This window comes from Solanum tuberosum, unplaced genomic scaffold, assembly GCF_000226075.1.
Source record: "Solanum tuberosum cultivar DM 1-3 516 R44 unplaced genomic scaffold, SolTub_3.0 scf00140, whole genome shotgun sequence".
Taxonomy (NCBI): Eukaryota; Viridiplantae; Streptophyta; class Magnoliopsida; order Solanales; family Solanaceae; genus Solanum; species Solanum tuberosum.
Window position 1 is genome coordinate 389189 of NW_006239064.1, and position 22597 is coordinate 411785.

The following is a 22597-nucleotide window of genomic DNA, read 5'->3' on the forward strand; positions in this document are numbered from 1 at the left end:
TATATATATATATATATATATAACGAGGAGGTAAGAAAGAGCAGGCAAAAGAAGGGCTGATGAACAACGCCATTCGCGAACTAGGACAACAAAGTTCTTCTCCACTCCCAGTACCTGAAGGACATCTTTGGAATTGGACGATAAATGTTTTTTCTCCTTCACGTGATCTCCTGTCCCATCTGACATGTTCAAACTTCCAGAGATGTCACTTTGACCATCCGAATGATGTTTCATCCTGCGCTTTCTATCACTGCAATATACCATTTTTCTGATGTTACTAGAACATAATGAATTATTTTTTTTGACAGACATTATTCGAACATTATAATTATGGACAGAGTATCAGGTAAAGGTAAAAGAAGGATTAAAGAATTTAGATTAACCATCTGAAAGTTAGCAAATTGTCTTTATCATGAAAAGCATACCAAATTACTAATTGTCCAATGATGCTCTCTAAAGGGGTTTAGAAATCTCAAGATTTTGGGAAGAGCCAATTAACCTCTTTGCTAACCTCTTTGCTTGTAAATATTCTCCCTTAGGGAGCTGCTGAGAGATTTCCCTTAATTAATTAAATAAGGGACACCTTAGGTCTTCTTACAGTGATCTTATTAACTGTATTGAAACAATTACCACAAATGGAATATAGCATATGCTACAAGATAAAATTGTCTAACTGGAGACAGAATAAATTCCATTTTAAGTAGCAATTAAGGTTTACATAACTAACATAAATCATAAGGAAATGGATTCAAGCTCGATCAGCTCCCAACTAATTTCTAAGTGACCTGAAGTCGGTTCAAGATTTCCATCTAAAGCCTGAGTATGTAATTTGTCAACAAAGACCTGTATATTATGTATCACTAAGTCCTAAAATGAAGTATACACAAGATATTGATAAACTTACCTCCTCTCAACAGACTCAGGAGGACTGCGCCCTGAAAAATAAATCAAAAGGAAATATTATATGAATGGACAAAACCATGAAGGAAGGACAAGAAAGAGAACCAGAGAATATAGTAGCCCCTAATCTATGTGAAACAATGGCTACATCTAGCCAACAAATTCACATGATCCCCTGACAGAAATAAGGACCTCCAGCAAGTATGTTTCCATGGAATGAGTACTCTTAATCACTCGACTAATCCTTTCAGCAGATGAGCAAGAGTAAATAAGTCTATAAAGATCCGACAACGACAGCAAAGTGAAAGTGAAAGAAACAAGCTCTGACCACGGGATGCATGTCTCTCTCTTGCACCTCTATCAGAAGAGTATCTGCCCACTGGAGAATGCCCTCTTTCAGAAGAGTATCTGCCCACTGGAGAATGCCCTCTATCAGAGGAGTATCTACCCACTGGAGAATGCCCTCTACCAGAGGAGTATCTGCCCACTGGAGAATGCCCTTTACCAGAGGAGTATCTGCCCACTGGAGAATGCTCTCTATCAAGCTTCTCTCTCAAGTCATGACCACGAAAATCTCGCATTTCTGCAATGGTAAGATTATATTTTTAATTGAACTGGATCCAGTAGTTGATTCAACATATTGATCAAATTCACACCAACTAAATCACCAAGAATGAATAATGGAGTTAATCTTACCAATACATCAAACTACAAGAGAAACATAACAGCAAATATTTATACTGCCTTCCTGTGAGTTCCAAAAGGAGCCATAGAAACTACTTCTCTCATATACAATGAACAGATATAGAATACCAGTTTTTTGAGCTTTTACCCAGAAGAGCTTCAAATATCATAGAACCAACAGAAGTAGTAGACATCCTTGCATCTTGCTCGGTAAAAAAATTGCTACAGCACATATATCTGCTAGCAGCCATATCAAAAGGATATGGATTATCCAAGCCGCATGACAATATATAGGATAATAAACAGGTCTTCTTGGACAAAAATACCATCCAACAGATTCCTTTGAAGATTCATTCAAACAGAAGTCACAAGAAGGGAACACCATATTCTCGAGGAATATAAGGGTGAAGAAATTACTAGGGCACAGCATTCATATGGTTCATCAAGCTGGCAGATTTGTAAATAATATATGGAAGATACTATGTCCAGAGAAACATATCCTGATCTCTCATGCGCTGCTGCTTCAAGATGCAATATGATAAACCAAGATGCTGAGAAAAATACCATAAGCAGCACAAAGATAAAGCAAGCAGCAAATTCCTTTCTGATAAGAAATACTAAAACCTGTCAGTTGATAGGCTTTTATTCACTGTCCAATAGAATAACCTGAAGTGTGAAATTTCTCCCTTAAATTCAGTAACATCAGTACACAATACAACACTCTTAAACTGAATTTAAACCAAAACATAGCAGAGAGGTGCCAAAAAAGCTTCATAATAGTAAAACACAAAAGTTGCAAAACAAACAATGCAGAACAAGGTAAAAATACTAAATATATCTAGTGAGAATTTATGATCAAGATATGGATAGGTTCCTGCTCCTTTGATAGGTGACTAATGCATTTCCTATAATTTTAACTTTTTCAGTTTTCTCACTTTTCTCTAGTCCCAAATTATTCGGAAATGATTGACAAGCAAAACGGGAGCTGACACGAAAGGTAAGAGAATATTCATGATATGTGATATCTGATGTACTTATACAAACTATCTTGTTTCTCTTTCATTCCTTCAATAAATTTTACAATCTACTACACTAGAAAATGTTAAATATAAGAAACAAACACAAATAAAAAATGAAGTGAAATGCAAGATGAAACTTCATCAACTCTTTACTCTTATATTTATGAACCAGTCGGAAGAATTAGTTAGAGGAAGCAACACTCTCAACAAACCGGCAAAGCTAAGAAGGCTTTGCTTGGAAATAATATGGAGAGCAGGAACTGAGAACATACTTTATAGGGAGGGGATGATCGCAAGAAAATATCGACGAAAAGGGGGATAGGTGACTAAAAACAACATGCTACCTTATGGATGCGGACTATGGAGGAATATCTCGGAAGGATGGGAAGCTTACAGTGGCATCGTTACATCAAGGACTTGGAAGGGTAAGTGTTGGAAGTAGAGTTAGTTTTTGGGGCAACAGGTGGTGTGGAGAGAGCACATTGGGAATTTCCTTCCCAACTTATACAAAATCTCAAGACAGAAAGAAGAACGTGCAACAGATTCAGAGGACACAAGGAGGAGGAGTTCTGCAGGACATGATATTTAGAAGGAATTTACTAGGAAGTTGATGAATTCCAGGATTGGGGTGAGGAGAGCTAGAGTGTTTTCATTAATGTCATACTACCACAAGTTTTGGTAAGAGGAAAGTCTTGCTTTCCGCATACATTGATTTGGATTCTAACGCACCCAGAAAGAGACAGATGTGCTTCTTCGCTTGATTGGCAGCAAGGGAAAATTATTTGACAGATGAGAATTTGACAGAGGAGGATTACATATGTAAATTGGTACTTTATCAGCAGCAGCAGCAGCAGGAAGAAGAAGAAGAAGAAGAAGAAGAAAAACGTACCTGCTGAGGTCGCGAAGCAGAGGACTGAAGAAGAAAGAAGAAGAAGAGAGAAGCTGAAAGTCCCGTAGCTGAAGGTCGCAAATTTGAACTGGAGAGAAAAAGGGAGAAGAGAGCCGTGTTTGTCCAAAACACCAAATAAACCCAGGGATTGCCTTTTAATTATTAAATCAGGTCTGTTTTTTTAAAAAAAAAAAAAAAAGTGATGCCTCTATCGCCTCACCTTTTTGCCTCGCCGCGTCGCCACACGCCTTTTCAAGATTGCCTCGCTAGTAATGTCCAAAACACCAAATAAACCCTAATATTGCCTTTTAATTATTAAATCAGGTCTGTTTTTTTAAAAAAAAAAAAAAAAGTGATGCCTCTATCGCCTCACCTTTTTGCCTCGCCGCGTCGCCACACGCCTTTTCAAGATTGCCTCGCTAGTAATGTCCAAAACACCAAATAAAGCCTAATATTGCCTTTTAATTATTAAATCAGGCCTTCTTTTTTTTATAAAAAAAAAAGGAAGTGACGCCTCTGTCGCTTCGCAGCATCGCCACTCGCCTTTTCAAGATCGCCTCGCTAGTAATAGGCGATAAGGACTTGCCTCTTGCCAAAGGGGATATGGCCTTAGGCATCACATGAGTTTTGTTTTAGGAGAGAAGAGTTTTGAGATAAAGAAAATGAATGTGTCTTGGTAAAAGAAAATATGACTTTTTGCATGTAAGGAATATCCTCTTATTCTTGGTGTTTGGTGCACTGATAAGTTCTTGTTTATGAGCAGATTGTTGTCATTTGTAGAGAACCATATTTTGTGTAGGCTCTTTATGTATACTACTTTAATAGAGCTTCTCCAAACTATCAAATGTTTTGCCTTCTTAAAGGTTTTGACAATACTCACAGACAACCTAAAATGGAAAAGAAGGATTATGTGTGAAGTTTAAACTACAGTTTTCAAATGTACCTTAAATTTGTTTAAAGTATGTAAGACCTTTTGACACTTAAGCTAAATAAGCTTAAAATAAATTAAGCAGTGTTAGTATCATGTAATATCGTAGAAGAACATGTTCGTTAGGCAAGATGAAACATATGAATATTAAGAGCCTGCTTCACCCATTGAATACTATCCCCAGTATTTGAAAACACTGAAGTTCAGTATTCATGTGATGTCCCATATGAACACATCCAGTAAGGCAAATTGAAAATGTGAAAAGTTTAACAGCCTGTTTCGGCATAAGTATTATCTTGAGTTATGAATTAATCCTATCCAATTTAGCTTGAAAGATTAATCAAACTAACTCAAGAAGCGAAACATGACAACTAATTTGAGACTGGATGCATTTTACTTGGATCTTATGCCAAAAATAGATTTTTTTCCCAAGATAAATGTATCATTTTTTTTATCCTTCGGAATGGCTCAGTGGTTTGGGCTTGAGAATTCCATGTTGGAGGTCTCAAGTTTGAAACCCCTTGCCAGCGAAAGCAAGGGGTTTGCCTTCTGGGTTGAGCTCGTAGCACAAGGCTTGCCTGGTGCGGATTAACCCTCCTGTGTGGTTTGCGAGCTATTGCAGAGGAGCGGGGGTTTTACCCTGTACGCACCCAAAGGATAGCGGCTACGGGTTTCCTTTGTCATAAAAAAAATTATAATTTTTTTCCTATACTATCCTTTTTCCTTTTCAATTTTTTTTTCTCACTCCCTCTTGCATGACTTAAACCCTCAAACCTACTGATTCATAGTGGAGGTGCTCAACCACTTGAGCAAGCCTCACTTGTCCCAATATTATCCTCATCTTCAAAGGATTAATTTAGTAAAATAAACCCTAAAAAATAGTTTCTTGATGGAAGTGTCAAAGTAAACATGGCCAAGTAACAAAAAGAAGATTTCTTCTCATCTGTTCATGCTCAGCCTAGGTGGATTGAGTTACCTATTGTGGGTGGGAGGTAGCATCATACTGTAGAATTAATCGAGGTGCACAAAAACTGACAGTCATCATCATAAAAAAGAAAAAAAAACAGAACATGGGCGAAGTAAAACGAAGTATAGCTGTATATGGCAAGTGTTAAACAAGTAAATATAGAGAAATAACAAAATTACCGCCACCGGAACCGGAGAAGCGACGGAGCTCAGCATTGCCATGAGCGAAAGAGCAAGTCTGACGATGACAACGACCTCTCTGATAAAGCATGCATAGTTTCGTTTTATACAGCTTCCTTTCCACCATCATCGATTTTGTATACAAAATTATTGGGATTGGGATTTGTATTTGCAGCAGAGAAATTCTCAGCTCACAAGAAAACGGATCGATACAACCGAGCAAAATCCAGAGTTCTCAGAACCCTAATTTTGGATACCACCTCAATAGTTTACGGATGGCTATAGATGGATACTACCACTTTATGTAGAGTGTTATTTTTTTTCTAAATAAAATACCTTTTATTTTCATTGGTCTTCAATATTTGCATATCTGCCCGATTAAATTAAAATTTACGAAATAAAACATTTTATAACTTTATTTAGTGCTAATGATCCAACACTATCTTTTGTTTAAAGAAAAAGGATTAAAAATATTCTAAAATGCCCTTTGGTGAATTATTATTTTCTATCAATAATTAAAATTTTAATGTATAAATTTTATACATTATTTTCTATCTCATTACACATATCAAATGATCCAAAGTTATAATGTGCAAATTCAATTATGCATACTAAACGATTTAAGTTATGATGTGTAGATTCAATATCTCATCACGCATATCAAACGATCCTAGTCATAACATAGGAAACTTAGCAATAAAAGTAAGGTATGAGAAAGCAAACAATTAGAGTCACACCATCTTGCCACGTGTCATGATCTCTTGTGTCCAAAGCAAGGTATATAAAAACAGTAAAATAAAAACGGTTACATCTTAAAATCTTCATGCTCCGTCGATTGACTCGCCAACTCACCTTTCTCAACTCGGCCGAGTCGAACCGGTTCAACTCATTCACCGGCTCACCGCACCTTCGTCATTTCCCGGTCAAATCTCTCCCCGTTAAATATCCCGTCGTAAGTCCTACGTTTTCATCGATCTGCGTGAAGTGCAAATCTTCCTCCTCCTACTCGGCGGTCACCGGGAGGCGTATGCCGGTGGAGATGAGTTCTAGTCCGATGACGGCGTCGGTGGTGGAGGATTTTGTTCACGTTGATGAAGAAGTTGCTAATTTGAATTCGGAAGGCTCGGAAGCGAGTGTTGTGGAGGAGCAAGGAATCGAAGAGGTAATTTCGGCGAATGTGGAAGGTGAAGGAGAAGGATATGAAAGGAAGGTTTTGCCGGAGGAATTGTCGAGGAGTGTAATGATGCTAACTTGTGATTCTTCTGCCAATGGAGGCATTTGCGATGTGTATGTTGTTGGCACTGCTCACGTTTCTTCGGTAAATTTACTGTTCTTTAATTGCATTTTAGTATTCACACTTAAAAGTACTTTTTATGCACAAGGCTTCTTAAGATTAGTATTTAATTTTAGTATAATCCAGCCTCCCAGTAGCAGAGATGGAATTAGTAGATCATCAATAACAGTTTACTGAAATGATGCTCTAACAACATAGGATTATTATTAGATATCTTGTGACCATTGCTGATGAGATATTGTTTAGTCTTATATTTGACTCAACATCAGCTGGTGACGAATAGGATGGACACTTCTTGAAGTTAAGATGTTAAATAACAGTAGAAGACGTGACATAAGGCAATAGTTCCCATGCCTCATCATATAAAGTTATAAACTAAGCGTGTATGAATATGTACTTTCTTTATTTTCATACTTTGTCTTTCTTACTTTCTCCTTTATCTTGCTTAGATTGATAAAGTTTGAAGCTTTATATGTGACGTATATATAAATATTGACCTTTAATCCAGTTAATTGTTCATATTAAAGAAACTGATGATGTAATACAGATTGAGTTATAAAGGGTGTATAATCATCTTAACTTTACTATGCATGGTTACAGGAATCCTGCCAAGAAGTTGAAGCAGTAATCAATTTCTTGAAACCAGAGGTCGTACTTCTAACAATCGCCTGTGGTGCATGCTATATTTTTCTCTTTTTTGTGTTGAATGTCAGTCTGATTTATACTGGATTGTTGATGACAGGTTGTCTTCTTGGAGTTATGCTCAGGTCGGGTGGGTATACTTACACCTCAGAATTTAAAGGTCAGTCTTTCTATTGGCAGGCTCTCTTTTTATCACTCCATAATTCATGCCGTTTGCAGAGAGCATTGGAAACAGTTAGTTTTTTTGTTTAGGAGAATATCCAGCATTTTGGCAACTATTGTTTAAATATAAGTATAGAATTGTTTCCTGACTGGTATAAGGAGTCCTTTGAGGAAAAAGGATCAAATTTCAGAGTTGATGTACATATGTATTCCGTGGCGTACGCAGTATTTCTCGCAAGCAGTGTCGACATTAAAGAAGTGAAAAAATGAATACTACAGTGACGTCATATTTTAGAAAACTAAGTTCCAGATACATTACAAAGTAAAATATAAATTCAAATGAACCGTAGATGAATTTAGTTATATAGAATCCAATCCCCCCCAAGAAAAATTGATAAATGTTTTCTACAAATTCCAACTAAAAAGGGGATATAAAAAGAACTTACAATTAAAAGAGCATCACGCAACACATTTAATCTTCAAAAACTGCAAAGCAACTGTAATCTCCAAATATTACAAATTGTAAAATGAAAACTTTTTTTCAATTGTTTCTTGGTATACGAGCATGAAAGAATCAGCCTTTTCTTCCCAAACGAGAGAGGTTGAAAGAAAGTTTAGAAAGCCAGCTAGAAGCTCAAGTGGATCTCAAATAAATGAATAATTTTTTCAAATTTAGAATTTTAAGGTGTTCGAGTAATCTAATTTCACAACAATATTAAAGCATTTATTGATTGCTAGTCAAACTTGCACTTAAATACTATGTGAGCAGATTTTTAAATTCAATGAAGTTGGCTAGTTGTATTAGTTTCTCCGTTTTAAGCATGGCGTTGAGGGTTCAAGCCAAGGGTCGAACACGTAACCTCAAGTAAAACATTGAAGCTTCTTACCAGTAAGCTACTGAAGGTGTTCTGTCAAGCAGTGTCATGTCTTTAGTATTTACTCCATACTTTCTTTTGCATCATAATATATATATACAAATTTAAAAATTTCCTGACCAAGCGGTGTCGGATGACACCCCTTGGATTCACGTGCCTCTGCCCCTGTATGCATTCTTTCAATGTTGTAATGGAGGATTATGATTTGATTTCTGAATCCTTGTTGCTTCTTTGGTGCTTTCATGCAACCTTATAATAGGAGGTTATTCCTATGCTCTTCCTTCTCCTCCTTCCCTCATCTTTGGGAGGTGAAGGGGTGACTGGAGATGGTAGACTGCAGGTTGGAAAGGACGGAGTGTACTTTAGCTTGAAATATTTCTTTTCCTCTTATTTTATAATGAAAAAAATCAAAAGAAGGATTTTTTTGCTAAAAACTAATAGTTGAAACTAATAATGTGCAACGACAGAGTGAGGTATATGTCAGGGGGATAAAAAAAGTGATTTCTCCTCTAATTTGTGACTGTCTCACTTTAGTATTTCGTATGCAGATGTTAGGTCACCACTCTTCTCTTACCTTTACGTTTTGCAATTCGGATTCATTTATTGGAAGTCTTAAATTAAAATTACTAAGGCATATCAAGAGATCCATGAGAAAAATCCAGATTCAATCAAGGGTGTATCTGATGTGTATGTTAATATATGTCAACTCGGTCATGGACATAGATGAAAAGTGAAATGACCTTTTGATATAGGCTATACCAGAGAACTGTATTCTCTCTCTCTCTCTTTCTTTTGTGCATATATTTTTTTGGCATCATGGTATTAATGTCTTTATTTTCTAAGCGAACATATTAATTACACCTATTTTTTTCTTTCTATGTTATAGAATCAGATAAGTATATTCTGATATTCTGTCCTTGATTGATTTATCATTCAATTCGAGTATTTTCATTTGCTGGTGTTCGTATCATTTAGTTTTGATTTTTGTTTTGATGAAAGATGTAATGGTGGATCCATTTTCTCCTCTTTAGGTTTAATATCTAACATACCCGACTCTGATATGGCCAGGTACCAACAATGGGAGAAATGGTGGAGATGTGGAAGAAAAATCAAAATCCGTTTGGGATACTCTACAGCTGGTTTCTTGCCAAGGCATGATCATAATCTCAAAAGTTGTCCTTACAGTTCGGAAGTGATATGTTACTCCTTAACATTAGTGCTGTGGAATGCTGATCACTCATTGAATCTACGTTGTGTTTTAGGTTGCTACCAAGCTTGAGGTTTTTCCCGGGGCGGAGTTTCGTGTGGCATATGAAGAAGCAATGAAGTACGGTGGTAAAGTGATTCTTGGTGACCGTCCCGTGCAAGTAAGACATTTTCACTCATTCCGTTATTAATTGGTCTGTTTGCTTCTGTGTCTCAAAATTGATCATGTGCATCCCTGCTTTAACTGGATAATGTTTTTACATCACCACATGTCCCCTGTGATCATGGAAAAATTGAGATCGCTGTCCTGTTGTGTCCCATAAACATCAGAGTTGATAAGTATGAAGCATTCCTCTTCGTCTCTCTCCCTTCTCTCCCTTCTCTCCCTTCTCTGAGATAATTACTAGAAAACATTAATCATCTGTGTTATTGAATAGTTTACTCTGCTTACTGGATAAGGGCTATTAGAGAACAAACGTGTTTGATGTTCTAGAATTTCATTTCATTCCAGATGAATCAGCAAACAACAACAAGAACATGCCAGTATAATCCCACAGATGGATCAGCAAAATAAATCAAAATTCCTCCAGATACTGCTGCACTGATCCTCTCTCTCTCTCTCTATTCTCTATTCTCTATCTATCTTTTTCTAATGCACTAGAGTACCACTTTCATGGAGGCTGGAGCACATCTCTATAAACATATAAGGTTTCTTATGCATGATTTATCAGCTTACAATTACACTTTCTTTGGTAGCAGATTCCACAAGAAGAAAAGGAAAAAACAGTTGCATATTCACTGCTGCTTTGCTTGGTATCTTTGGTTTTTCGTTTGTTTTTCAGTATAATGAATTGTTGTATCTTGTATTATGAACAGGTGACATTACGAAGAACATGGGCAAAAATGCCACTTTGGCACAAGACAAAATTGGTGTACTCTCTATTGTTCCAAGCAGTGTTTTTACCAAAGCCTGAAGATCTCGTCAAAATGGTAGGTTTGTTGCATAAGATTCTATAGGATTGTCCCACTCTGCATAAAGTAATTTCATTTATGAAGAGGAATATCATATGTTACTTATGCCAAACTATTTTTGGTGGGCAGTTGAAGGATATGGATGATGTTGACATGTTGACTCTTGTGATTCAAGAAATGAGCAAGCAGTTCCCTACTCTTATGGATACCCTAGTTCATGAGCGAGATCAGTTAGTCCTCTCACTTGCATGCTATCCCCTCCCTCCAAACACACACACACACAACAGAAACCTCCTCCTCACCCCATGCGAGGTCTGTTGGTATGATACCAGTTTGTTTTGCTGCCTGCTTGTTCTATGGTTTTGTTTTGTGTATTTAAGGTGATTATAGTTGTTTGTTGGCTTTGAGTCTAGAATAAGGAACATACTGTCAGGTCTGGCATTCGTAAAGATTTTAGAATTAGATGGCTTTTGTATGACCAAGTCAATCCAAATCAAAACATTGAGAATGCTCTGATTAGTTACTTCTATGTCTTTAGGTATTCTTTCTTAGTGTGGGTTGACATAACGTTTGATTATAGGCTGTTGGACAATGTCTTTTTCATGTACTCATATAATCTCAAATAATATGAGTAAGGGACTCATATGTCTGTGAGGTCTAGAGCACGAGAGTGTTGCTCTATCTCACTGTTGTGCTCCTTTAGGTGAAGGGTTAATGAATGTTTTCTCAAGGAATCTCCGTGTTTCATTGCTTGTCACTTCCTTTGTTCACTTCTAGTCTCCCCAGAGCATTATTGCTTATCACTTCCTTTGTTTGCTTCTAGTTTTCCCAGAAATAAAGCCAGTTTTACTATAGTACTCCCTTAGACTGAAATGAATTTCAATATCTTATGGCGGTAACAGACATTAACACCCACCACCCAACAGAAAAATAAAGGGGGTAGTGCCAAGAAAAAAGCCATTGATGTACTAGTTTGTGATTGTTTGGTTGGACTAAAGAAAAAAGTAATATCTTGCCTAGATGCTTTAGCTTAAATGTCATCAGTCTTTGACTAATTCACCTATAGTATTGTAATTACCAATGATTTGAAAGTCCTATGTTAGTGTGCTTGGAACAAATTGTTTCATTTGTCTAATCAAGCAGACTAGTAGTAACATCATTCTTCCTGTCTTGGAAAAAAAAAATGTAGTGTGAGTGTTTTGAACCAACATGTTGGCTTTGACATTTGATAATCTTGAAAGTAATTTACTTGTACCACCTAACAAATATGAAGAATCTTCCACTCTCTCTTTGCAGGTTTATGTCATCAATGTTAATAAAAGTTGCCCGTGAACACAGCTCTGTAGTCGCAGTTGTTGGCAAGGGTCACCTTCCAGGAATCAAGAAGAACTGGAAGCAACCTATTGAGGTAATAGACATTTCTTCTTGTTGACAATTTCAGTAAGACTTGGATATCCTCTGTTGTGCATCGCGAAATATATGAAAACAGAGCTTGATTGATTTTTCGTATTCACATAGTGTAAGACTCAATTTGAGCTTCTTACCCATAAAATTATTGAGAGGCTATTGTGTACTTATTTGCTGCCACAGGTTAAGGAACTACTATCAATACCGTCACCCAAACCTCTCATTTCTGTTGCGAAGATTGTGACAACCCTTGGAGTTGCAGTTGCAGGAGTGGCCATAATATCTGGCATTTACGTTTCAAGCAAGAAATAATCATCAGAGGTTTTAGATCCAACTGTCGGTAGGGCGTTGAATATGAACATCATCAAGGCTCTCTCTTGTGACTTTCAACATTTGAGGGTCATGAACTGTTACTACTTCTCTTATGCATTTGAAGGGAATCAGTACACAGATACAAGGAAATTGTCATTTTGCAAATTTTCCTGTGGACACCTCAAATAGAATATCTGAACTCTAAAACAGGTGGATGCGGCACGAATAATTGGTTAAATATGGCAGAAGGTTGATAACATGACAACATAAAGTGAAAAGAAGTTATATAAGTATTTGCGTTCCTTCATTTACCTGCTAAAAAACGTACATAATGAACTTCTGAATATTCAACAAATTCTGAGCCTACATGGCGGAGCTAGGAGGGTTAACGGAAGGTATTTCATTAGACTAATTCAGCTATTGGATCTTTTTTTCTTTTAGAACCATTTGGTATACTAGTCCGATTAATTGCGCTTTAGGCAAATGATAAAACACTTTATCCTAAAAGTGGTATCAAATTAAAGTCGATGCCATGGGTTTGATTTTCAAGAGCAACATGTTTAACGAAAAAGTGTTGGATAACACCATACATCCTATCTATGGCAGACATGAGTGATGGGAGTTCGCATTTAGTATCAACAAGAGTTGGTGTAGTACACACATTCAAGGTGTGTGAGAGGACGTAACTTTGCTTAATAATATCTTCTTCTCACCCACATCTCATTTGGTGAATATTTGGGTTTTGATTTGCATATATTTATTTATGTGTTAATAGTCTTTCTTTTAACTACATAATAATTGGTTATCTTCACATAAAATGAGATACGAAAGAAATGATATTCCTATAATTCAATAGCAATTGATCAGACACGAGTGAACTTCTAACCGAGAAGGGGAACTAGAAGTTGTATCAAAAGGACATTTTTATTAGTTACATACTTTAGGAAACAAATTTACAACATATACAATAAAGGTTTCCCCACCATAATAAAAAGAACCAGAAAAAACAAATTATTCACCACAGTGATCCAATCCCCTTCATCGTAACAATCCCAAAAATTATTAAAATTTTGCAACAAAAAATAAGGCCAAATCAAAGTTCCTCTTAGTTTCGGAAGGCACAATGTTTTCGAATTTCCCCTGCATTCCCAGTAAGGACTCCAATTTGTCCCATTTTCACCATTGATTCTCCAAAATCCTTGAAGAAAGTTGATCCATGTTGATTTAATTGAGATAACACATAATGTTTTGTTTGAGTATCTGTAAGAAGAGCTGCATCAGACACGAATAACCCTCTTCTTTTGCTAACCATACTATAATAATCAGTGTCGAAACTCTTGAAACTTCCAGGATCCATTTCAACGATTGTAGTCACATCTCCAGGCTTACATTTAATCTTCAAACGATTAATGTAGTTTTGGTCCATGTTTGGATCCATGTCACCTTTACCAGTGAAATTATACAAACGACTCGAAAAGGAAAAACAATGTGACATCCCAATTGTGTGTCCTCCTATGGAGGAGAGGGGGAAAAAAGAATAAGATTGTTGTTCAAGGATAGTCAGTTGAACAAATATGTATATGAAAATTTGAACACTCGTAACGAAATTTACCTGATAGAACAACAAGGTCTTTAACATTTAGTCCCAATGCACCAAATGTAGTTTTGAGAGTAGTGAAGTTATCAAAAGGAGTTGGTAGGTTTTTTGAGGCCTCTGAGAGAATTGAGACTCTTCCATCTCTTCTTCCTAATGGGACTGACCATGTTGGTCCATTTATCTGTATTACAACGAAATATGATATTTTATTTTGATCGGACTAAAAAAAAAATATGACACATAAATTGAGACAAATAGAGTAATTCGTTACCAGTGAAACAGCGTCACGGGCAGCTAAGGCTAAAATATCAGAGCAAGATACTATGCCAGGGCACTCTTTCTCTAAAGCAGATTTAGCAGCATCTATCACTTGAAATCCTCTTAGGCTTTGATTTGGAATTGCATCTTTCTCTGCTTTATTTCCTTTTGTTGAATTTAGTAGCACTGAACCATCACATCCCTACAACAAAAAGGAGAAAAGAAATTAGTGTAAAAAAAAAAAAACTATATTGACGGTGTATGTAGTCCACCTGTCTCAATTTATGTGACGTTTTTCATTTATCAAGAGTCAGTTTGACTAATTTTCGAGACTAATGCATTCAATAGTGGTGCTTACCCTAACAAAACAATCATGGAAGTGCATTCTCAACAAAGGGGCAGCCAAAGTAGGAGCAATAGAAATGTAGTGCTTTGTTGTTTCTTTGACAATTGCTTCCACATTTGGACATGTTTGCTTGTAGAATCCTACTTCCACACCTTCACAATTATTAGCAACAAGAAAGAGTTGAAGAATGAGAAATGAAAGAAATTTTAATGTTGCCATTATATTATGTTTTCTCTTAACCAAATCTCTATGTTGTTATTTGCTTGAAGGGATGATTGGTAAACACAAATACATGGCCTATAAATAGGAAGCAAATTATGAAAACAATTAAATGGACAGAGCTGGCATATAATGGAAAGTTGATTTTATTATTTAGCAGTTAGCACCTTCTTAACAAAGCAATTTTTAATGTTAGTTCTTTCTAATTATATAAAGATCAGGTTAAGAGGAATATCAACTCTCTATTAAGTCAAAACAGAGTGGAGTCGTATTTGGTAGAAACTGGCTTATCCTTAAATAAAAGTATTCTTTCTTTAAAGCAGGTAGAGATCATGTGATCGAATCTTACCACCATGTGCTTAGACAATGAAAAAAAATTCTTGTTGTGGATGCTTCAAATAAAACCCATTAGTAGTGTAATTAATAATTAATCACAAGTTCATGTAGAAATAGTACTCTATTTATCATTTTATTACTTTTGTGGCCACTAAACCAAACTTACTATATTAAGTTATTAATGTCAAATGCATTAGGGGAATCTGCAAACTAAAATGTATGCTTTAGGTGAACATATGTCTATGTCTGTTGTTCCTTATGTTGAGTTAATAAAATAAGCAGGTCATTAACACGCCCAAACCTAAATGGTTGTGTGGATTATGATTTTATGCTCATTTTGCGACCCCTATAACCTCTACGCTTCAATACTTAATTAGCCGTTTAAGTAAAGAAAAATGAAAAATATTTTCTTTAGAAAAGACAAACTCCTTGAAAATAAGGAAAATGAGTTCTCTAATAAAAGTAGGGAAAGCAAGTTGCATTGTCTCTGATGAACTAGCTAGATTACAGAGGCGGACCCAACCCTCTAGGTCGGGGGGTGCACGTGCACCTGTTAACTTTGAAAAAAATCATTTGTATATATGTTTATCTATTTTGAGAAACTGACAGAAATTATGATATAATTAACAGTGCACCCACAAAGAGCAAAGGAGTTTCATTGAGTTGTTGGTACAATTCAAATGATCCACCCATGAGATATGGCTTCAAATCTGGCTAGAGTGTTTTTATTTTAAGTTTATTTTGAGCTAAGCCCTAAGATAATATTGGTGCACCGAAGTCTTCAAATCGTGGGTTCTTCTCTGAGCTAGAAGATCGACTAAAAAATATTCTAAAAGGCAAGCAAGAGATACTTGGTACAACAGTAAGAACAGATGTTGTTGCTCAAATGCATGGAAGTGTTGGCATTGACTGACCATTACTTGCATCACCACCAAAAACCATGCTTTCTATATTTTGCAATTTGAAAGATCTTAAAGATACAAGTTTTATTTTCGTTTATCGTTCGAGATTTGATGGAAAAATTAACGGTTGTAGAATGCATGATGTGATCCGCGAACTCTGCTTGAGAGAAGCTCATTTCTTAGTGTTTTTGTTAAGAGAAAACACTTAAAAGAGAGACAATTCTAATCATGTGCATCCATGCTTAGTAAAGCAAAACAAACAATTTTATTAATTACAACATATACATAAAGGTTTCTCCACCATAGTACATAACAATTCAAAAATTATTAAAATCTTGAAAGTGAAAACAAAATAGCTTATCAAAGTATCTCTTAGTTTCTGAAACCACAATGTTTTCGAATTTCCCCTGCTCTCCCTGTAAGGATTCCTATTTGTCCCATTTTCACCATCGATTCGCCAAAATCCTTGAAGAAAGTTGAACCATGTGGATTTAATTGAGATAACACATAATGTTTTGTTTGAGTATCTGTAAGAAGAGCTGCATCAGACGCGAATAATCCTCTTCTTTTGCTAACCATAGTGTAATAATCGGTGTCGAAACTCTTGAAACTTCCAGGATCCATTTCAACAATTGTAGTCACGTCTGCAGGCCTACATTTGATCTTCAAACGATTAATGTAGTTTTGGTCCATGTTTGGATCCATGTCTCCTTTGCCAGTGAAATTGTACAAACGACTTGAAAAGGAAAAACAATGTGACATCCCAATTGTGTGTCCTCCTATGAAGGAGAGGGAAAAAAAAGAGTAAGATTGTCGTCCAAGGGTACTCAGTTGAACAAATATGTATATGAAAATTTGAACACTCGTAACGAAATTTACCTGATAGAACAACAAGGTCTTTAACATTTAGTCCCAATGCACCAAATGTAGTTTTGAGAGTAGTGAAATTATCAAAAGGAGTTGGTAGGTTTTTTGAGGCCTCTGAGAGAATTGAGACTCTTCCATCTCTTCTTCCTAAGGGGACTGACCATGTTGGTCCATTTATCTGTATTACAAAGAAATATGATATTTTATTTTGATCGGACTAGAAAAAAAATATGACACATAAATTGAGACGAATAGAGTAATTTGTTACCAGTGAAACAGCATCACGGGCTGCTAAGGCTAAAATATCAGAGCAAGATACAATGCCAGGGCATTCTTTCTCTAAAGCAGATTTAGCAGCATCTATCACTTGAAATCCTCTTAGGCTTTGATTTGGAATTGCATCTTTCTCTGCTTTATTTCCTTTTGTTGAATTTAGTAGCACTGAACCATCACATCCCTACAAAAAAAAGAATTAGTGTTAAAAAAAAAAGAGTTATATTGACGGTGTATGTATTCCATCTGTATCAATTTATGTGGCATTTTTCGTTTATCAAGAGTCAATCTGACTAATCTTCGAGACTAATGCATTAAATGATGCTACTTACCCTAACAAAACAATCATGAAAATGCATTCTTAACAAAGGGGCAGCCAAAGTAGGAGCAATAGAAATGTAGTGCTTTGTTGTTTCTTTAACAATGGCTTCCACATTTGGACATGTTTTCTTATAGAATCCTACTTCCACACCTTCACAATTATTAACAATCAAAAAAAGTTGAAGAATGAGAAATGAAAGAAATTTTAATGTTGCCATTATATTATTTTGTTGGAGAAAATTAAAATCTTGAAGTGATTGATGATTGGAACACACAAATGCATGCTCTTTAAATAGGAAACAAATTATGATATCAATCCTTTGATTTATTAAAATGGTAGAGCTAGTAATGGAGAGTTGATTTTAAATATTTAGTAGTTAGCACCTTCTAAGCTAAGAACTTTTTTTTTTTAATGTTAGTTCTTTTTGCTAATATATAATGTAGTATTTCGATCGTGAAAATATCAATTAAGGAGACTTATGAAAAAATTTAATTAGCGGAAGTGGATTTGTAATAATTACGAGTCATGTTATCTGTCATCGAAATCCTCATGAAATGGATGAATTCTCTTTGTTTACGGTCTAGATATCCTTTAGAAAATGCAAGAGGGACTAGTACTGTTGTGTGGTTGATTTGTTAATTAAATTGTTTTAACAGAAGATTCGATACTATCTCTATCAACCATACCAAGTGCGTAGCTAGTAAAGAGGTAATTTATTTATATATTAATGTTTGCTTTTAAGTTATATATACTCATCAGATTTTGGTTCCTTGGATTATATCAACGGACAGAGTCGGTTAAAATCAAGAAAGTTGGTTTTTTTCGAAATTCACATAAAAAAAATGTAGCTAATTGAATCGAATTCATGTATTTTATGTGATTTTGGACAATTTTATTCACTCGACCATATTTGTTTTTTCATGAAATGTTTTTTCTGTTTTTTATTTATACTCTTCAATTGCAATTTCGCACTTCAAAACTCGACGGACTCCCTCAGTTTCTGTAAAAAAAATAAAAATCGAGGGTCTCTCTATTGGTTTTCTTTAAAAAAAAAAAAGTAAAATTTTCACGCATTTTTATGAGGAGAAAACCCAATGAACACTCGGTTTTTTGGACCAATTCTCTATCGATTTTTCATTGTTACTTATTTTAGCCATTGAAAGAGAAGTCTTGGAGTAACGGTAAAATTATATTTGTCTGAACTATAGATCACAGATTCAACCTGTAGAGTCATTGTTATCTAATCACACTCCTTGGGATGCGGCCCTTCCCTGAACCAGGCTAACTAAGATACTTTGTTCACCAAACCTTTTTTATTAAAAAAAAAAAACACACTTATTTTAGGCATTATAGCATGCATTATTCTACATTGCTACTCTTAACAACTAAAGAACTAGTTTACATACATACCAACTCTCAACTCTATCCATGATTCCATATACACTAATGCACCTAAACTACTTATTCTTTTATTTTCAAATATTTAATTTGTATTTCAATGTATTGTTGACTTCATTTATATTAGTTAGTCATAATCTTATCATTCCAGTTTTTGAACTCATACAAGTTGTATTTCCTTATGATTGTGCTATATAATAGTAGACGTACAATATACGATATAACCGATCGATGCATGCATGATTTTGACACGCTCAAAACTAGACATTTGAAGTCTAGCTCGAATACCATTTTGAAACATTAAGACTTTAAATTTCCCTATAAATAAGCTCGAGTGAGAAGGATTTTCCGAAATCATATAAGAAAAGTACAACTCATACACTTAACCGATGTGAGATTCTTATATAACGAAAATTTGGAATATTATAAATATTCTAACCATATCCTATAATTAAGTATTGAAGAGTGTATAAAAGCAATGATATACATGTATATGATTAGCATTTTAGTTTGCAGGAGAAAAATAAGGGAGTGGGTTGCAGATTCCCCTAATGCATTTGACATCAATTAACTTAGAGAAAATAAATAAATCAACACTACCGGTACCAAATTGATTTTCAATTTAATATTAGTAAGTTCGGTTTGGTATACGCGATCCCAAAGTAATAAAATGACATACAGAGTATCACTACATGAATAAACATGGTTAAAGATAGAACTTTCCTTTAATACACCAAATCATAAGCACAACGTAACATAACTAATCTCAACATTACTAATCGATATTCCTCTTAATCTTATTTTTATATTGTTAACAAGAACATTAAAAATTGCTTAGTTAAGAAGGTGCTAACTACTAAATAATAAAATCAACATTCAATTATATGTCATATCTACCCTTCAAACAAATCAAAGAATTCAAATGCATCACCATCTACTTAATTCCTATTTAAAGGCCATGAATTTTTGTTCTCAAATCATCCCTTTCAAGCAAATAACAACATAAACATTTAGTTGAGAAAAAAGAAATTAAATATTAATGGCAACATTAAAATTTCTTTCATTTCTCATTTTTCAACTCTTTTTGATTGCTAATAATTGTGAAGGTGTGGAAGTAGGATTCTACAAGAAAACATGTCCAAATGTGGAAGCAATTGTGAAAGAAACAACAAAGCACTTCATTTCTATTGCTCCTACTTTGGCTGCCCCTTTGTTGAGAATGCACTTTCATGATTGTTTTGTTAGGGTAAGCACCACCATTTAATGCATTAGTCTCGAAGATTAGTCATATTGATTCTTGATAAACGAAAAATGTCACATAAATTGAGACAGATGGAGTACATACACCGTCAATACATTTATTTTATTTTTATATTTTTTTGAAGGGATGTGATGGTTCAGTGCTACTAAATTCAACAAAGGGAAATAAAGCAGAGAAAGATGCAATTCCAAATCAAAGCTTAAGAGGATTTCAAGTGATAGATGCTGCTAAATCTGCTTTAGAGAAAGAGTGCCCCGGCATTGTATCTTGCTCTGATGTTTTAGCCTTAGCTGCTCGTGACGCTGTTTCACTGGTAACTAATTACTCTGTCTGTCTCAATTTATGTGTCATATTTTCTTTTTCAGTCCGATCAAAATAAAATATCATATTTCGTTGTAATACAGATAAATGGACCAACATGGTCAGTCCCCTTAGGTAGAAGAGATGGAAGAGTCTCAATTCTCTCAGAGGCCTCAAAAAACCTACCAACTCCTTTTGATAACTTCACTACTCTCAAAACTACATTTGGTGCATTGGGACTAAATGTTAAAGACCTTGTTGTTCTATCAGGTAAATTTCGTTACGAGTGTTCAAATTTTCATATACATATTTTTTCAACTGATTACCCTTGGACGACAATCTTACTCTTTTTTTCCCCTCTTCTACATAGGAGGACACACAATTGGGATGTCACATTGTTTTTCCTTTTCGAGTCGTTTGTATAATTTCACTGGCAAAGGTGACATGGATCCAAACATGGACCAAAACTACATTAATCATTTGAAGATCAAATGTAAGCCTGCAGATGGGACTACAATTGTTGAAATGGACCCCGGAAGTTTCAAGAGTTTCGACACTGATTATTATACTATGGTTAGCAAAAGAAGAGGGTTATTCGCGTCTGATGCAGCTCTTCTTACAGATACTCAAACAAAACATTATGTGTTATCTCAATTAAATCAACATGGATCAACTTTCTTCAAGGATTTTGGCGAATCGATGGTGAAAATGGGACAAATTGGAGTCCTTACGGGGAATGCAGGGGAAATTCGAAAACATTGTGCTTTCAGAAACTAAGAGAAACTTTCATAAGCTTTTTTTTTCTTGCAAGATTTTAATAAATTTTGAATTGTTAAGTTGAAGGGAATGAATAATTTGTTTTTTTCCTATTCTTATTAATTAATGTACTATGGTCGGGAAACCTTTATTGTATATGTTGTAAATTTGTTTGGCTAAGCATGTTACTAATAAAAATGTCCTTTACCTTTACTAAGCATTCATGCACTTAGGAATGTACATCACCGGGTTAGTTTGGGTTTTTTAAATATCAAATCAAATCATTTGTATCGATTAAAAATATGAAAACCAAACCAAATTAATAATAATCGGAGGTTTTCAACCTCGGATTTTTTCGGGCTTTTTTTATTAGGACTAAAAGCCTATTTTCTTTTCGTGATATTGTTGATACGATACAATTTTTTATGGTTGCAATGGAATATGAGCATAAAGCCTCTTTTCAACTGTGATTCATCGTACAACTAATCTAATAGACTAGTGCATTAGAGAAATTGATGAAAGTAAAATAGTGGCTTAAATAATTTACATAGTCAAAATATTGTCGTCAAAAGTTAATACGAGTTGTTTACATTTAAATCTTTAAATTCTACACCATCATTATTTACAACTTAGGACCTTGTACCTAGAAAAACAAAACATTGCTGAAGTGAGATCTTCTATACATATTTCCCAAAATACCATAGCCATCATCTGCAAAATAAAACCACAAACCGAACATTATGGGTTCGGTAGGAAGGAAAATTTTTTTCCCGAAAATGTTTTCGTAGACAATGTTTTCTTGACAAATAAGTTGGTTTCTAACTTAATTACTTTCTCATGTTTGGTTGGTGAATGGAAAATATTTTCTAGTGTATGATTGGTGAATGAAAAACATTTCTTAGAAAACATCTTTTATTTTTGGCCAGAGACTAGAGAGTGAAATTATTTTTTTTAGGAAAATAGTATTTTCCTAACCCGAGACCAAACCCCGACCCTGACCCGAGACTTGACCTCGACTCCTGACCCCGACCCTTACACGAGACTTGACCCCAACCTTAAGTCGAGACCCGACATCGAGACCCGATCCCGATCCTGACCCTAATCCGAGACTCGATCCTAATCCGAGACTTGACCCGACCCGACCTGGATCTGAGACCCTGACCCCGACCTAGACCCGAGACCTAAGACCCAACCTTAACCCTGAATCGAGACCTCAACCCTACCTTGACCCAATACCCGATCCCTACCTTGACCCGAGACCCGACCTCGAATCCCGACCCCAAGATCTGACTCGTTCAAACTTTTGAATTAGGATCCGACATGAGA

General features: G+C 35.4%; 5 protein-coding genes across 8 annotated transcripts in view; 2 read left to right on the forward strand and 3 right to left on the reverse strand.

Moving 5' to 3' along the window:
- The window catches only part of LOC102587292 (zinc finger CCCH domain-containing protein 13), a 12882-nt gene extending 7017 nt beyond the window's left edge, over window positions 1–5865 (reverse strand). Inside the window, exons 1-4 of one of the 4 annotated variants that reach the window (XM_006351893.2) lie at window positions 5567–5865; window positions 1229–1483; window positions 905–935; window positions 115–250 (exon numbers count right to left, since the gene is read on the reverse strand). In XM_006351893.2, the coding sequence (XP_006351955.1) occupies window positions 115–250; window positions 905–935; window positions 1229–1483; window positions 5567–5696 (552 nt within the window). In that variant the 5' untranslated portion in view covers window positions 5697–5865. Of the gene's footprint in view, window positions 1–114; window positions 251–904; window positions 936–1228; window positions 3651–5566 lie in introns of those variants that run through there. The other 3 variants (XM_006351894.2, XM_015310724.1, XM_006351895.2) reach the window with 3 other exon arrangements.
- Window positions 5866–6376: 511 nt separating this feature from the next.
- On the forward strand, window positions 6377–12743 carry LOC102588043 (traB domain-containing protein). The gene is made up of 9 exons (XM_006351896.2): window positions 6377–6884; window positions 7461–7508; window positions 7603–7662; window positions 9608–9691; window positions 9802–9906; window positions 10622–10735; window positions 10847–10947; window positions 12014–12125; window positions 12308–12743. Exons 1-9 carry the CDS (start codon window positions 6390–6392, stop codon window positions 12434–12436), a joined length of 1248 nt encoding a protein of 415 aa, XP_006351958.2. The 5' UTR covers window positions 6377–6389; the 3' UTR covers window positions 12437–12743.
- Window positions 12744–13418: 675 nt separating this feature from the next.
- LOC102586957 (peroxidase 27-like) lies at window positions 13419–14891 on the reverse strand. Its single transcript, XM_015310717.1, has 4 exons — window positions 14650–14891; window positions 14305–14493; window positions 14049–14214; window positions 13419–13948 (listed from the first exon to the last, which is right to left on the reverse strand). Exons 1-4 carry the CDS (start codon window positions 14854–14856, stop codon window positions 13542–13544), a joined length of 969 nt encoding a protein of 322 aa, XP_015166203.1. The 5' UTR covers window positions 14857–14891; the 3' UTR covers window positions 13419–13541.
- A 1451-nt stretch (window positions 14892–16342) lies between these two features.
- On the reverse strand, window positions 16343–17803 carry LOC107057699 (peroxidase 27-like). The gene is made up of 4 exons (XM_015310718.1): window positions 17567–17803; window positions 17230–17418; window positions 16974–17139; window positions 16343–16873 (listed from the first exon to the last, which is right to left on the reverse strand). Exons 1-4 carry the CDS (start codon window positions 17771–17773, stop codon window positions 16467–16469), a joined length of 969 nt encoding a protein of 322 aa, XP_015166204.1. The 5' UTR covers window positions 17774–17803; the 3' UTR covers window positions 16343–16466.
- A 2145-nt stretch (window positions 17804–19948) lies between these two features.
- On the forward strand, window positions 19949–21462 carry LOC107057716 (peroxidase 27-like). The gene is made up of 4 exons (XM_015310719.1): window positions 19949–20200; window positions 20340–20528; window positions 20620–20785; window positions 20886–21462. The coding sequence occupies exons 1-4, from the start codon at window positions 19994–19996 to the stop codon at window positions 21290–21292; spliced, it is 969 nt and encodes a 322-aa protein (XP_015166205.1). The 5' UTR covers window positions 19949–19993; the 3' UTR covers window positions 21293–21462.
- The last annotated feature ends 1135 nt before the right edge of the window (window positions 21463–22597 follow it).

Coding starts and splice junctions, on each gene's coding strand:
- LOC102586957 (XM_015310717.1), bottom strand. CDS start 14,856: ATGGCAACATTAAAATTTCTTTCATTTCTCATTCTTCAACTCTTTCTT. Junction 14,215..14,304: donor CCCGTGACGCTGTTTCACTG/GTAACGAATTAC, acceptor GTTGTAATACAG/ATAAATGGACCAACATGGTC. Junction 13,949..14,048: donor AGACCTTGTTGTTCTATCAG/GTAAATTTCGTT, acceptor TCTCCTCCATAG/GAGGACACACAATTGGGATG.
- LOC107057699 (XM_015310718.1), bottom strand. CDS start 17,773: ATGGCAACATTAAAATTTCTTTCATTTCTCATTCTTCAACTTTTTTTG. Junction 17,419..17,566: donor TTCATGATTGTTTTGTTAGG/GTAAGTAGCATC, acceptor TTTTTTTTGTAG/GGATGTGATGGTTCAGTGCT. Junction 16,874..16,973: donor AGACCTTGTTGTTCTATCAG/GTAAATTTCGTT, acceptor TCTCCTTCATAG/GAGGACACACAATTGGGATG.
- LOC107057716 (XM_015310719.1), top strand. CDS start 19,994: ATGGCAACATTAAAATTTCTTTCATTTCTCATTTTTCAACTCTTTTTG. Junction 20,529..20,619: donor CTCGTGACGCTGTTTCACTG/GTAACTAATTAC, acceptor GTTGTAATACAG/ATAAATGGACCAACATGGTC. Junction 20,786..20,885: donor AGACCTTGTTGTTCTATCAG/GTAAATTTCGTT, acceptor TCTTCTACATAG/GAGGACACACAATTGGGATG.
- LOC102588043 (XM_006351896.2), top strand. CDS start 6,390: ATGCTCCGTCGATTGACTCGCCAACTCACCTTTCTCAACTCGGCCGAG. Junction 10,736..10,846: donor CTGAAGATCTCGTCAAAATG/GTAGGTTTGTTG, acceptor TTTGGTGGGCAG/TTGAAGGATATGGATGATGT. Junction 12,126..12,307: donor ACTGGAAGCAACCTATTGAG/GTAATAGACATT, acceptor TTGCTGCCACAG/GTTAAGGAACTACTATCAAT.